This window comes from Microcaecilia unicolor, chromosome 5 (genome assembly GCF_901765095.1).
Source record: "Microcaecilia unicolor chromosome 5, aMicUni1.1, whole genome shotgun sequence".
In the NCBI taxonomy this organism is placed as follows: Eukaryota; Metazoa; Chordata; class Amphibia; order Gymnophiona; family Siphonopidae; genus Microcaecilia; species Microcaecilia unicolor.
Genome location: NC_044035.1, coordinates 38,675,707 through 38,691,338, shown reverse-complemented (window position 1 = coordinate 38,691,338; position 15,632 = coordinate 38,675,707). Strand labels below are relative to the sequence as shown.

At 44.0% G+C, this 15,632-nt stretch overlaps 1 protein-coding gene across 2 annotated transcripts in view; it reads left to right on the top strand.

Moving 5' to 3' along the window:
* The window catches only part of NEURL1 (neuralized E3 ubiquitin protein ligase 1), a 453,595-nt gene that overhangs the window by 346,629 nt on the left and 91,334 nt on the right, over positions 1 to 15,632 (top strand). For both annotated transcript variants that reach the window (XM_030202804.1, XM_030202805.1), the window contains exon 3: positions 2,808 to 3,129. In XM_030202804.1, coding sequence (XP_030058664.1) covers positions 2,808 to 3,129 — 322 coding nt within the window. The remainder of the gene's footprint in view (positions 1 to 2,807; positions 3,130 to 15,632) is intronic.

Here is a 15,632-nt window from a genome sequence, read left to right as displayed (position 1 = left end):
AAAGTAGAAAACAGAGAGTAGGGTTAAATGGTCAGTATTTTCAATGGAGACGGGTAGATAGTGGGGTTCCCTAGGGGTCTGTGCTGGGACCGCTGCTTTTTAATATATTTATAAATGATCTAGAGATGGGAGTCAGTACCTAGTGAGGTAATTAAATTTGCTGAAGACACAAAGTTATTCAAAGTTGTTAAATAGTGAAAGGATTGTGAAAAATTACAAGAAGACTTTACGAGACTGGGAGACTGGGCATCTAAATGGCAGATGACGTTTAATGTGAGCAAGTGCAAAGTGATGCATGTGGGAAAGAGGAACCCGAATTATAGCTACATAATGCAAGATTCCACGTTAGTAGTCACTTACCAGGATAGGATCTAGGTGTCATCATTGATGATACGTTGAAACCCTCCACTCAGTGTGCTGTGCCGGCGGCTAGGAAAGCAAATAGAATGTTAGGTATTATTAGAAAAGGAATAGAAAACAAAAATGAGAACATTTTAATACCTTTGTATCGCTCCATGGTGCAACCACACCTCGAATATTGTGTTCAGTTCTGGTCGCCACATCTCAAAAAAGATATAGAGAGGCATAATCAAAAGGGACGCCAAAGTTTTCCTGAGGACGTCCTTCCAAAATGTTACGATGGAAGGGCAGGGAAACCCGTATTATCGAAACAAGATGGACGTCCATCTTTCGTTTCGATAGTACGATTGGGGATGCCCAAATGTTGAAATTTAGGTCGTCCTTAGAGATGGTGTTCCCTAGACTTGGTCATTTCTGATTTTTGGCGATAATGGAAACCAAGGACGCAAGCCCTTTGGTCATGGGAGGAGCCAGCATTCGTAGTGCACTGGTCCCCCTGACATGCCAGGACACCAACCGGGCACCCTAGGGGGCACTGCAGTGGACTTCCTAAATTGCTCCCAGGTACATAGCTCCCTTACCTTGTGCGCTGAGTCCCCCAACCCCCCCCCCCCCAAAACCCACTACCCACAACTGTACACCACTACCATAGCCATTACGTGTGAAGGGGGCACCTAGATGTGGGTACAGTGGGTTTGTGGTGGGTTTTGGGTGGCTCACATTTACCACCACAAGTGTAACAGGCAGGGGGGGGTGGGCCTGGGTCCGCCTGCCTGAAGTGCATTGCACCCACTAAAACTGCTCCAGGGACCTGCATACTGCTGTGATGGACCTGAGTATGACATTTGAGGCTGGCACAAAATATTTTTAAAGATTTTCTTTGAGGGTGGGAGGGGGTTAGTGACCACTGGAGGTCATCCCCAATTCTCTCCGGTGGTCATCTGGTCAGTTCGGGCACCTTTTTGTGCCTTGGTCGTAAGAAAAACAGGACCAGGTAAAGTCGTCCAAGTGCTCATCAGGGACGCCCTTTTTTTCCATTATGGGTCGAGGACGTCCATGTGTTAGGCACGCCCAAGTCCCGCCTCCGTCCCGTGAAGTTTGGTCGTCCCTGCGATGGAAAGCAGTTGGGGACATCCAAAATTGGCTTTCCATTATACCGATTTGGGCGGCCCTGTGAGAAGCATGCCTATTTTGCGATTTTTGTCGAAAGATGGGCGTCCTTTTTTGAAAATAAGCCTGATAGTGGAATTAGAAAAGGTACAGAGAAGGGTGACAAAAATGATAAAAGGGATGGGAAGATTTCCCTATGAGAAAGGCTGAAGTGGCTAGGGCTCTTCAGCTTGGAGAAAAGATGGCTGAGGGGAGATATGATAGAAGTCTATAAAATAATGAGTGGAGTGGAACGGGTAGACATTAATCGCTTTTTTACCGTTTCCAAAAATACTAGGACTAGGGGGCACACAATGAAGCTACAAAGTAGTAAATTTAAAACGAATTGGAGAAAATTTTTCTTCACATAACGTGTAATTAAACTCTGGAATTCATTGCTAGAGAATGTAGTAAAAGCAGTTAGCTTAGCAGAGTTTTAAAAAGGTTTGGATGGCTTCCTAAAGGAAAAGTCCATAGACCATTATTAAAATGGACTTAGGGAAAATCCACTGCTTATTTCTAGGATAACTGTCAAAAAATGGATGGCGATGTTCCACCAATATATCGTAAATAATACACAACCAACTAGTGATAGAACATATGGTACTCCGTGCTTCTGATTGCTAATTTGTGATTTAGTGCACACTAAAACAAACAAAAAAAGGAAAGTGGAGAAAAACATAAAGTAAAATAAGAATTAAGTGTAGAGCACTGGACACTTTTGCATGTTAAAATTGCACTGCGGAAGGCTGGGGGCAGTCGATGATTATAAATAGTCACGAAGTACAGAATCGCCTTTTGGTGATAAAAAAGTTGCCTAAGTGACCGTACGGTAGCAGTGCGGAAACTCCGTTTTGGCACATGTTGAGCGTGCATAGACGCTTACGCAGCTTAGTAAAAGGGCCCAAAGTGCATATGAGTTTATCTTGTTGGGCAGACTGGATGGACCGTGCAGGTCTTTTCTGCTGTCATCTACTATGTTACTATGTTATGTATGAGACTTCCCCATCACAAATTAGCAATTAGAAGCACGGAGTACCATATGTTCTATCACTAGTAGGTTGTGTATTTCTAGGATAAGCAGCATACAATGTATTGTACTGTTTTGGGATCTTGCCAGGTACTTGTGACCTGGATTGGCCACTGTTAGGAACAGGATGCTGGGCTTGATGGACCTACGGTCTGTCCCAGTATGGCAATACTTATGTACTTTTAGCTTGTGACTGATGCTGCTATGGTTCATGTTGTCCTGTTATATGTGAAATGATATTAAATCATTTTGATGCATTGTTTTCTAGATTACGAAGAAGCAGTGCTGCTGGAGTGGGGCTCTCAGACTCGGCTTTACTTCCAGAGACCCGTCAAGGATTAACCCCGACACCTTGCCCAAGTATGCTTGCCCTGACTTGGTTTCTCAGAGTGGATTCTGGGCCAAAGCCTTGCCAGAAGAGTTTGCCAGTGAAGGCAACATCATAGCATTTTGGGTGGACAAGAAAGGACGTGTATTTTATCGAGTCAATGATTCTGGTGCGATGCTGTTCTTTAGTGGCGTAAGGACAACGGAGCCACTCTGGGCTTTGATTGATGTATATGGACTCACTCGTGGTGTACAGCTACTAGGTAAGCATTTTTTTTAAACTGCTAAAAGAAATATGTTTGAAGATCTACCTCCAGTCTGGCAACTTCTCTGCTGCCATGGTGAAGAAAGGTCACCTGAAGGGAAAGCATCACCTTGGAGATGTAGGAAGTGATCCTGTAGCCTGGACCTACCCCCAGAGATACAGTATCCTCTTGCACCGAGGATGTGTCTCCAGGGGCTTCTGCCCTGGAGGAAAGGGTTAGGATGGCCATATTAGTTGGAGATTCAATCATTAGGCATGTAGATGGAATTACAAAATAATATTTAAAATGAAGATTTGAGTCATAAGATATTGATTCCAACAACTTTTTAACTGATATATTTATCATATAAATAGCAGCATTTACATATTTAGATTGCATATATGTGTAAATGGCGCTTATCGGAAAGCCATTTATAACATATGAAGACCCACGCCATGCAGAGATTTTTAAGGGGGATGGTGATTGGGTGTGGCATGGGCAGGCCAAAAATCTACACATGTATTACCCACCTTACAAAGGGAATACAGGTTTATGGGAAAAAAAATTTCCCCATTAGCTATTCCACCAGCTCAGGGGCATGTGCATCTTCTTGTACAGTGCTTGTTTCAGCCAAGGATGAATGGAAGTAATTCTCCTTACATGTAATACCCCACTGTTTATTTCCACCTCCAAAACACATACTCACACACACGCGCACACACACACACACATTGCAACCTTCCTAACTAATTGGAAGTGGTTTGTAAAATGGAACAGATACAAGTGGAAAAAGCAGTCTCACTTACACTTGTAAGTTGTGAAATCACCGTTTCCATGTGTTAGTGCTGGCACTTCCATGATTACGCTGTCACATTTGTGCAGCTTATTTTTTTCATGTGTGTATTTGTAAAATGGCTGTTCTCACTGTGTGTGCCGGCAAATACATGTGCACTCCTGCATGTCCTTTATATGTGTAAAAGACTCCACATTCAGCAGAGCCTTTTTAAAATGTGGGGGTGGGGGGGGGGGAGTTGTTTGAGTACTTTCCGATCCGGATGTCTCGGTTCTGATCTCTGACATCACATGTATTTGTATGAGCTTCATGTTATTATTCGATTTATATGTTACCCCCCTCCAAAAAGGACTCATGGAGGGGCATAATTGAGTTTCCTGAGGGCATCCTCGCAGGATGTCCTCGCGAAGGGGCGGGGAAACCCGTATTATGGAAACGAAAGATGGGCGTCCATCTTTCATTTCGATAATACGGTCGGGGACGCCCAAATCTCAGCATTTAGGTCGACCTTAGAGATGGTCGACCTAAATGTTGAGATGGTCGACCTTAGAGATGGTCGTCCCCGGTTTTCAGCCATAATGGAAACCGAGGACGCCCATCTCAAAAATGACCAAATCCAACTCATTTGGTCATGGGAGGAGCCAGCATTCATAGTGCACTGGTCCCTCTGACATGCCAGAACACCAACCGGGCACCCTAGGAGGCACTGCAGTGGACTAAATGATGCACTAACTGAACGGAAAAAGCCCTTTCCTTATCGATCCCTTAGCGATTCGAAAAGGAACGGGCATGCATGAAGGAAATCGCATGCCAATGAGCTGCTCGCTGTTAGCTCATTTGCACACGATTTCCTTCCTAAGGAGGGGAAGCCAGTGCAGAGCAGCCAAGCATTATGCGTGGCTCCTCTGCGCATGCCAAAGACATCTTCATACATGCACAGACAAGCTGCGTGTATAATAGCCGTCTACAGCCTTAAATAAATTGCCGTCTACAACCTTAAAAAAACACAAGTCTAGGTGAAAACATCCAAGTGCTCATCAGGGATGTCTTTTTTTTTTTTTTTTTTTGAGTATAGGTGAAGGACGGGACATCCAAGTGTTAGATGTCTTTGCTATGCCTCCGTGAGGATGTCCAAAATGTGGATGTTTCTGTGAGAAGGATGTCAATGCCATTGCTCTGCCTCTGACACCCCCTTTATTTATTTGGATTTTGGATCACAAGTAGTAGCAGTGGGATTTGAACTGGCCACCTCTGGATTGCAAGACCAGTGCTCTAACCACTAGGCACACTCCTCCACTACACTCCCTTGAAATTTGGCCGTCCCTGTGTGGGGGGCAGTTCAGGTTGTCCAAAATATTTGAAAGAAGGACGTCCACGCCTTCACTATTCCTTCGTTCCTTCGCTGACAAACACACACCTCCCCCCCCCCCCCAGGGACCTGCATACTGCTGCGATGGACCTGAGTATGATATTTGAGGCTGGCAAAAAAAGTTTTTAAAGTTGTTTTTTTCAGGGTGGGAGGGGGTTAGTCACCACTGGGGGAGTCAGGGGATTCCCTCCGGTGGTCATCTGGTCAGTTCGGGCACCTTTTTGAGGCTTGGTCGTAACAAAAAATGGACCAAGTAAAGTCGGCCAAGTGCTCGTCAGGGACGCCTTTCTTTTTTCCTTTATCGCTCAAGGATGCCCATCTGTTAGGCACGCCCCAGTCCCGCCTTCGCGCCTCCGACACGCCCCTGGGAACTTTGGTCGTCTCCATGATGGGAAGCAGTTGGGGATGCCCAAAATCGGCTTTCGATTATGCCGATTTGGGCGACCCTGAGAGAAGGACGCCCATCTCCCGATTTATGTCGAAAGATGGGCGCCCTTCTCTTTCGAAAATAAGCCTGATAATCAAATTCAATAGACTATGCTTGTAACAGATAGGGTGGGGGGCTGTTGCTTTTGAGTTAATGGCCTCTAGAACTGACAAATCAATCTGATTATCTATTCTTTAGGTGACAGTTGAAAACGTACTTTTCAGAAATTTTTTAACATTTCAGTCAGGTATTTAAGATATAGGTTTGTATTAAGATCTTGATTTTATTGATATTTTATATTATGATTCTATATCCTAAGTATGCCTAGTTGTTTTTGTAATCTGCCTTGAACTTTTCATTTGTAGACAGAATAGAAGCATCTGTAATTGTTTACAGGGTGGGGCTAGGGCAGAGCTTATCATTCTTTTTCTGGCCATGACTCCATGATCGCAGTCAAATAAAATTGTGTGACTCCCTGGGGGTGCAAAATGATGCAGCTATGGAGACCCTGCTCAGCTTGCAAGTCCAAATGCAAGTTTTGGGACCCCATTTGGGAAGATCTGGGCTAAGATAAAACATCCAAGCTCTCAAACCCAAGGAATGTGTTGGTGAGAGGGGTGGGGAGAGAACTAACTCTTAAGACCCTACCTCCTGTGGACCTTTTCTAATTCCAGTTCATTCACCTCTCAGGCATAGTGCAAAGTTCACTGTCCAGGTTAATCTCTGATTAAACCATAATTTATTGCCAACACAAGAATAGAACTCAAAACAAAATCTTCTATGAAAACACTGTAGGGGAGTCTGATTCTTTTCCTTTCTTTTCACCGAGTGTGGGTCATAGCCAGCCCTTTATCTCCTCCTCCTTCTTCTGTTTTTCTTCTTTATCTGTTAGGCTTAATACTGTTCTCAGTTCCCTCATAGATCCTGCAGAGCACAGGTCCTCTGTAGTATTCCTGTCCGCTGTCCTCTGTCTCAGTAACTTCCAGCCCAGCAGCCCCTCACTGTGGGATCCATGTATGCTCCATCGGCCCTGGTTGTCCATCAGTAGGCTGAGGACTCCTTAAAGGATTTCTTTCTCCTGTCCCAGGAACACCCCATTTTGATGACCCCTGACTACAGTGCCCAGGTACTCCTTCCTGAGTCCTGGGTGTCTTTCACTAGGGTGGCAAAATGACAGGATACCCTTAACCACTTCCTTACCAGGGGCTATATACTTCTTCATTACATCACTGCAACAACTCCCCTTTAGACGTGTCACACCTTTCTCCTCCCAGCATGCCAAAACTGTGGAAAATCAGATGTGAATCAAAGAGTTTGGATACACCCCTCTGTGGGAGGAGGCAAGCTGCCATTTACACAGCGGAACCTTTCCTAATACACCGTACAAACTAGTGGGGAAGGAGGAAGGAAAAATTCCCTCAACACACAAACACTCATACAGGCATGAAAATAAAAGGCAGTAGTTATCTCTTTCTCACCTGCTTCTCTTACACGAGATTGGGCCAAATAATATTTAATGTCATTGTCATCCACCCAGCTTTCTGGTGGTCTCCCCCCCACCATTGGATGATTGCTAGTGTTTGCTGATATAAAGTTGCAAAAAAAGGTGTGTTTTTTTAAATATCTATTTTCAAGGAGTGGCTCTCTCATGTAGTTCTTATGCTGTGACAATCCTTCCTAAATGTTTGAAAGTACCCCCTGATGGCAGGGGTATCTACACCTTGTTATGCTGCTGGGTTTGGTAGGTTTTTTTTTTTTTTTTTTTTTTAAGAACATGAATTTAAAACTAGCATTCTGGTAATCCCTGCTGAATAAACCAAATGTCCACAAGGCAGAACTTCTGCTTAACAAGACTGTGTTTTGAAAATAAGTATGAGTAGGAAAATAATCACCTCCTCGGTGAAAAATTGCAGTCTGAACTCACTAAAGCCGGGACAAATGAGACAGATCAAGCACTGTTATTTTAGGTAGGGGAAAAGCAATAAATCACAATGCAATTATCAATTTCCAGAAAGTAAATTCTTGCCGTGAAACATGGCCTGGATTAAGTATCACACTGCTTTTCCTGGAATGTACCCTGTAAAATGTCCTCCTTATCATCACTTTGTCACATTTACTGTCCATTAACTGTTATACTGGGGAAAAAAAAGCCTTTAGCAATCCATTTAAAATATTTAATCTGTTTATTATGGCAGCTTCAGCCTCTGGGTAAATCCAGTAATGCATGTAGAGTGCCACTGTGATAAGACAAGTTACATATTGTGCAGCCATAGACATGGATTCTCAAGTGATTGCCTGAAAAAAATGGTGTTTGATGTTTCCAACTGCGGCCACTAAAAATGAGAAATCAAGAGGGGGGGGGGGGGGGGGGGCTTGTCAGCTTGTAAAACCAAAGTAATACATCAGAACAGTCAGAATGATGCCAGCTCTTACAGTCAAGTTCAGAGCTTGTATGAATGTGAATAAAATTGCGTATCTGTCAAATGATTATTCACTGGAAATGTCTAACTCGATGGCGTCCAAGCAGGACGTGTGACATAGACGCTCCCGAAAAATTTTCTCTTTTGCCTTAAGCCTACCTTCGTTGAATTAATGCCGAAAAGGAAAGGAAAGCCAAGGGGACTACCCCTCCCGAAGCCGATTCCTCTCTTACCGGGACAGCAGTCTATGGCTACATTTCTGGTTTCAACTCCAAATGCGGACGTTTCCGCTAGCGGGGAAAGGAAGAGCCCCGCTCAGGAGAGCGAATTATCGCTCAGTCCGCTGGGACCCTTGACCCCGACGCCGCCGCGTGCACCCGGAACTGCAGTGCCGAAACCCGATAGTGAGGTGGTCTCGAAGGAGTGGCGCGCTCCGGAAAAAGCAGTGACGCCCGATGCGAACCAGGGGCTGGCGCCGGGAATCCAGAGATTACCAGGAACACCAATTGGGGTAACCAGTGTGGAATCGCCGATAACAGCTGAGCAGGAAGCTATTTCCCGCGCTTTAGCGATTCAACCTCTGGTGAGACCCCAAGAAGTATCTCTGGAGTCGATTTGGATGGCGTTAGAATCTCTTCACAAGGTCTGTACCTCGTTTGTTACTGTCTCCTTGAATAATGCCTCACAGATAAACTCTTTGAAAAATCAGACTGAGGGATTAAAGGCAAGGCAAGCAGACTTGGAAATACAAATTGGAAAAGTATTTCAACAACAAGCTCAAATTTCAGGTGATCGAATATTAATCCACAGGAAAATAGAAAATATGGAAAATCAAACAAGGAACCTGAATTTAAGGCTATTAAACTTTCCAAAATCCAAATTTGTAGCCCCCAAGGATATGTTTGCCAAATTTCTAAAGGAGGTATATAATTATCCTGAGCAATCATTGCCCCCATTACAAAAAATCTATTATTTGGAAACAAAAGCTCCTTCGCAACAAGATATTCCTAAACAAGCTAATTTACAAGAATCCTTGGACCTAACAAACCTTCTTGAACAGTCTATAGATAACACTGAGACTAAGGCAACCTTAATTGTAACGTTTGTCTTTCTACAAGATAAAGAATCTCTGATGAGACTTTATTTTAAAAATGTACACCCGGTATTTAAGGGAAGCAAAGTCTCAGTGTTTCCAGATATTGCCCGTTGGACCCAACAGAGGCGGAAGAAATTCCTAGATATGAAACAGGAATCTGTTAGCTTAGGGGCTGTTTTCCAACTACGTTTTCCCTGTAAATGTATTTTGATATTTAAGGAGAAGAAATATATATTTTTTGAACCTGAGCAATTGAGATCATTCCTTGATAAGAAGAGTGACTAGACCTAAATCCAATAAGAGTCCCGTAAATGTATTAAAGGGAACCACTGCTTGATTTTTGTTATATATTATTTCTTATTATACCAACTTCCTTTGGTTATAACCATCTTGAATCCATTCTTTTTGAGGACTATAAATCCAATTTGGAAAAGTTTTTTTTCTGTAGAAATATTTCCTTAATTTTCATGTATCTAAAATGGATGTATCTGTTCAAAGAATGTTGCTTTGTATTAACTTTAAAATGATAAATAAAGAATTAAAAAAAAGGAAATGTCTAACTCGGGCTGTTTGATTCAGTCTTTTCCTAATAATCAAACATATAAACGGCAAGTGACCGTACTCACTCGCAAATGCGCAGTAGAGACCTTCTCTGCCCCGCCCCCACGTCAATACGTGATGACGGGGGGGCGGAACACAGAGGGTTTGTACTGCGCATTGCTGAGGGAGGGACACTGCCGTCTAACGCTCCCCCCACCCGAGTCGCCGCCGCCACCCACCTTCTACCCGGTCGGGCCCTCGCTCCACTATTGAAACAGCGAGGGTCCGGGAACGCAGCACTGAGCTCTGCTGAGCTGCCGACATCACCCTTCCTTCTTCTTCTCTGCCTCTGTCCCGCCCTCGACGACGTTACGTCACACGAAGGCGGGACAGGCAGAGAAGAAGAACAAAGGCCGACGTCGGCAGCTCAGCAGAGCTCAGTGCTGCGTTCCCGGACCCTCGCTGTTTCAATAACGGAGCGAGGGCCCGGCCGGGTGGAAGGTGGGTGGTGACGGCTCGGTGGGGGGGGGGGGGCAGCGGCGAACTCGGCGGTGGGGGCGGGCCTTTCAACCCCCCCTTCCTATAATAGCCCATTTTTACGGGCTCAAAGTCTAGTCTATATATATAAAAGGCAACCCCAACGTTCTGAAGCCTCCACGGAAGTTGAGGCGCCCGAGATATCCGTTGTGCCCTGGAGTGCCTGCACCGCCCTCGCGTCAAAACGTCATGACGTCGAGGGCGGAGCTATAACACTCGAGGCCCGAAACCGAAACGCCACAGGCACGGCCACGGAGGCGCAGCAAACAAAAAAACAAAACAAAACCCTACCCACACACAGCGACGCCAACACCGAACAAGGCAAGTAGCTCGGAGGGAGGGGGCCCCTTGCTAGCGCCCGTTTCATTGCCCTCAGAAACGGGCATTTATTCCTAGTTAATACATAATGCATGACTGCCTGGTGGCAGCTTAGAAAGGCCTAAATGAGACCTTGGTTTTTCTCTTATCCCAAGATGCACAAGTCACTGAAGGCAAAGCAAAAAAGAAGATTTCATTTTATGAGTTATAGCAACAGCAGCAGCAGCTCTAGAAATGCAAACAAAGCAGACATAGCCCTACTCAGTCTTAAGCAGAGATACATGTGGTAGAGGAGCTGAGTTAAGCAGATTCTGTTTTAAAAAGTAATATTTGTAAATTTAAGCAGCTCAGTGGCCACATTAAGCCATATGTTCTGGTCTTGTCTGGTGGTAACGACTTTTTGGATGACAGTTATGGGATCTAGACATCAGATGTGGTCCTTTTCTGTGGCCCTGCATCCTTATGTGCTGTTTAATGGCTCTCCCTTACCACCAGTCTTTAAATGTGTTTTGAGATAGGCAGTCTTCTTTGCTATAAAATCTATTTTGGCGAACTGAACGGGAGTTGCTTGCATTTCTAGACAACAATGGAGAGCTTTAATGATTCAACAAATGCGTTAGGAACGTTTATCTGTTTTAGATTTCTCTCATCCTGAGGAACGTCAAATTCAAGCAGTATGGGAAATGTTTTGGCTGACCTTCCCCCAAGGGCTCGTAGTTACTTAATGCACGTTTGGATATTGGACTTTCAGAGAACTCTTTAATCTTGTTTGCTTTCTTCGCTCTCCCAGGGTGCTTATTCTTGATGGTACAGGGAGGGGCGGGGGGGAGGGGTTACATATTTTTTAAATATGATATGGTTGCTTTAACAACTGTTATATGTGCTTCTTAGTCATATTTCTGCACACATCCAATATAAGCGCCTGATTTTGGTCTTTAAGTCTCGTCTTCCAACTGCCTTGGATTACCTCTCCCGCCTTGTCATTCCCTACACACCTACACGTTCCCTTCACTCACTGGAAGGCAGGCAGGCAGTTTTCAATAGCACGAGGATGGAAAAACTTCTTAAAACAAGACCTTGGCTGGGCTGGCGGGGGGTTGGGGGTCCCCCGCCAGCTGAAGTAATATTTTTAAAGGCACCGGACCGGAGGAAGCGGACCTCGGCGGGGGTAGGTGACGGCGGTAGGCGGGGGAGGGTTGACGGCAGTAGGAGGGTCCAGGGCGAAATCTGCGGGGGCCCAGGCCCCTGTGGTCCCACGCAGATACGCCCCTGGACGCTTGGCAATTTTGATTTTGCCGCACATCCATTTTCAGCAAAAAAAAGGGCCTTTTTTACAGGTGCATTAAAAAATGGATCGGTGAGCTCCCAAAACACGCGCCTACACTACCACAAGCCATTTTTCAGCGCGCCTTTATAAAAGGGCCCCTAAAATATCAAATGATAAATCTAGCCCATGTTACAGATAGAGTAAAAGAAAAACAGAGAAAAAAACTAAATCAAGCTTATATTGGCTCACTGGCTCAACTATTAATTTAACCCCTCATTACCCCCATAACAGATATCTGTTGTTTTTCTACTAACAATACTAGCCTTCCACAACTTCATTATATAGAAGATTTCGGGGACATGGATCTTATTTACAGCAGCTCTTGGCAAATTTACCTAGTAAGCACTCATGTAAAGACTCTGAAAGGAAAGCCTACCAAAGATAATCCACATTGACACCACAGTCCTAAAGAAAAATTAATTCCATCATCTTGATTTGTACCACTTAACTGCTCACAGAGCAGTCAGTCACTTTAAATAAAGAAGTTAGCTAACCCATATAATTCAGCTTGGAACAGATGTTGAAACTCTACCCACTGTAGATTTGCATAAACTGTGAACAATCTCAAATTCTTCCTGGTATTATTTTGTACCCTTTAATCAAATTACAGTAATAAGATTTTTTTTTTAGCCTCTGTGATGTTCTGTTTATGCTCTTTAATATATGTCCTCCAATGGTATCTAAGCTTAGCATCAATCAATTTCCACTCAGCAAGGTGCAATCTGTTTTTGAGTTGAACCTTATAGGATTCTACTGTATCCGGTGGTGTCCAACCCGATTAAAGTGTCCCAGCAATAGATTCATCATTAGGAAAATGTAAGACTTCCTATCAACTCTAAAGTAGACAACAGTTGAGCCACAGAAAAATTCAAACACAGTAAAGTCTTAAATCTGAGAAGTTTCTGACATGCTCCATCTGTTGATGCAGAATCATAGTAGCAGACTGCAAGGCAGTGACTCGAGTCTCTCTGTATTAATTAAACAAGAACCTGTCTGTTCCAATTTCCCTTCACAGTCTTCCAGTTTGGAACCTGTCTCCTTAGAGATCACCAGTTTTTGTTACAAAAGTTGGATCATTATCTTGTATATTTTTTTTGAAAGGTTGAAAGAGACCATGGTTAATAAGGAGAAAGCTGTTGGGGAGTTATTGGGTAGAAGTTATATGGATAGTGACAGATTAATTCAGACTTTATGATGAATATGTTGATGCAGCTTTTCTTTCAGAGGGAAAACTAGAGGATTTAGGGGTCCTTTTACTATGGCGCACCAATGGCTCCATTGCTATGGCAAGTAAAAGAGGCGAGAGAGCACAGCCCTCTCGAGTGTCCTACTGAAGTTCAAAATCAGCCGTGTACCGCCCGTTAACCTGCAGGCATGCCATCAGTTTATTATAGGTTGAAAGTATTCACTCCAGGAACCGACCCTGAACACCTATCTTCAACAGGGTGCCCAGTTTTAAAAAAAAGGCCAGGACACCCTGTTGAAGGCTTTTTCCGCATATATCCCCAAAAGCAGTGCGGACGTCTTCGCCTCAGTCACTGACCATATCAGGTGTAACACTCTTCAGATGTTATTAAATGTTTGGCGCCCCTCTATAAAACCTGTCTGACCATCCCTCACCACAATTAGCCCATGAACGACTGCAATCTTTTGTGATAATATTTTGGTAAAAATCTTGTAGTCCATGTCCAGAAGGGATGTAGGCCTAGAGGAACCACACTGTCTTGGGTTCTTGTCGCTTCAAGATAAGGGTGACCCCCCACCATTCACCAAGAAAGGGCAGTCAGTGGCTTCACCAACAAGTGCTTAAAACATTTATAAAATCTATTTGTGTAGCCATCGAGGCCAGGAGCCTTTCCCAGGGGGAGTGACTGGATAGCCTCTAATGTCTCTGCCTCTGAAATCAGAGAGGGCAGATAGTCAGCCTCCCTCAGGGAAAGCTCAGGCAACTCAGTGTCTTGCAGGTACTGTGATATCTGGTCATCACTACATACAAAATCTGGTATATAGAGCTTCTGATTAAAAAACAGTGAATGTTTGCGCTGTTGACTGAGAATCTCTACAGTCCTGTCCTTCATGATCTGTTATCAATGTACTTCTATTACGCATTGCTTTCTTATGTAACTTAAATGGCAAAAGCCTCCCTGCCCGATTCCCCAATTCATAATATTGATTTGGGCAGATTGAAGTTGCTCATGTATTTCTTCGAGATCAAGGTACCTAAGTGCATTATGGAGCCCTTCCATCTGAGACAACTGCGATCTCGATGCCACCCCCTTCTTATGACAGGCTTCCAAGTTAAGTTGCTGTCTTAAACTCTCCCATCTACTTCTTCGTTCTTTACGTTTATAAGCACTAAGGGAGATGATCTTACTCCTCATATATGTCTTAAGGCACTCCCAGAGTATAACTGGGGAGTCCACAGATCCAGAATGAAACTGCAGGTACTCCAATATTTCCTTTTTCAGGGTGGATACATTCCACGGATCCAAAAGTATTCCATCTGAAAATTGCCAGAAATGCCTACCAAAGTACATGAAAGCACAGTGCAATAACATGAAAACCGGGGCATGGTCAGACCATACCCTAGGCTCAATTGATACCTCTTCAACCTGCGTTAGCAGCTTACGACCCACCCTTCAAAAATCAATTCAGGAGTAGGAGTCATGCACTGCAGAGTAACATGTGTGATCATTGGCCGAAGGATAGCAATAACGCCATGGACCTAATAGGTCCCACGTGTCAAAAAGGAACTGTAGGTGCTTCCTACCTGCCTTCCCATACTGGATCGCTGGGGCAGAATTGTCAAGCAGAGTGTCGAAAGTCAAGTTGAAATCACCTCCCAGAATGAGGTGACTCTCTGCCCAATTCCTCAGCAAGGCATCTATTTCATTAAAAAAAAACCCTTTTGATCAGAATCTGGGGCATATATATTAACTAAGGTATATAGTTCCTGGGAGATGAGAACCTTTAATAGCAAATAGCGCCCTTGCTTACCTCATATAACTTCTTGCACCTGAGGATGAGTGTGCTGTGCAAAGAGTATACCCACCCCATTAGATTTAACACCCTGTTGATTAGAAGCCAGATTAACATGGAGGTCTCTTTTATGCCTAAGCAGACGTTCATAAGTGGGCTTAAGATGAGTCTCTTGTATAAAGCAAATCCCTCCTTGAAATCTATTCGCCTCTTTAAATAGTAGTTGATGCTTGCGTGGGGTATTCAAACCCCTCACATTCAAAGTAAATAAGTTAAGTTTGGATGTACGCAGGACTAAATAAAGGAAAAAGATCAACCATGGAAACAAGCCTAGTACGGCCATAAGACTTTATTAGACTACTAAACCTATCAGTGAACCCATTCTGATATAAACCCCCTTCACGATCCATATGAGAGCTCATCTGCTCAAGGGCCTGCAGTGGAAGTACTGTACTCACAGTAGGCTTGTCCACAGTTCCCCCCCACCCCACCACCACCACCACCAACAACCAGCTAGATGTACCTCCCTTCAGAGGATCACTTACTCCATATCAGTGTATCTAACTTGTAGAAATTGCTTACAAAGTCATCACAAAACTGAATCTAGAAACTTCTACTAATAGAAACTGTTTTACTACTAATAGCATGTTCTCACTAAACATATAACAGTGATTAGATAACATTTGAAAAAACCCAACGTGCAATAGGGTCAAGC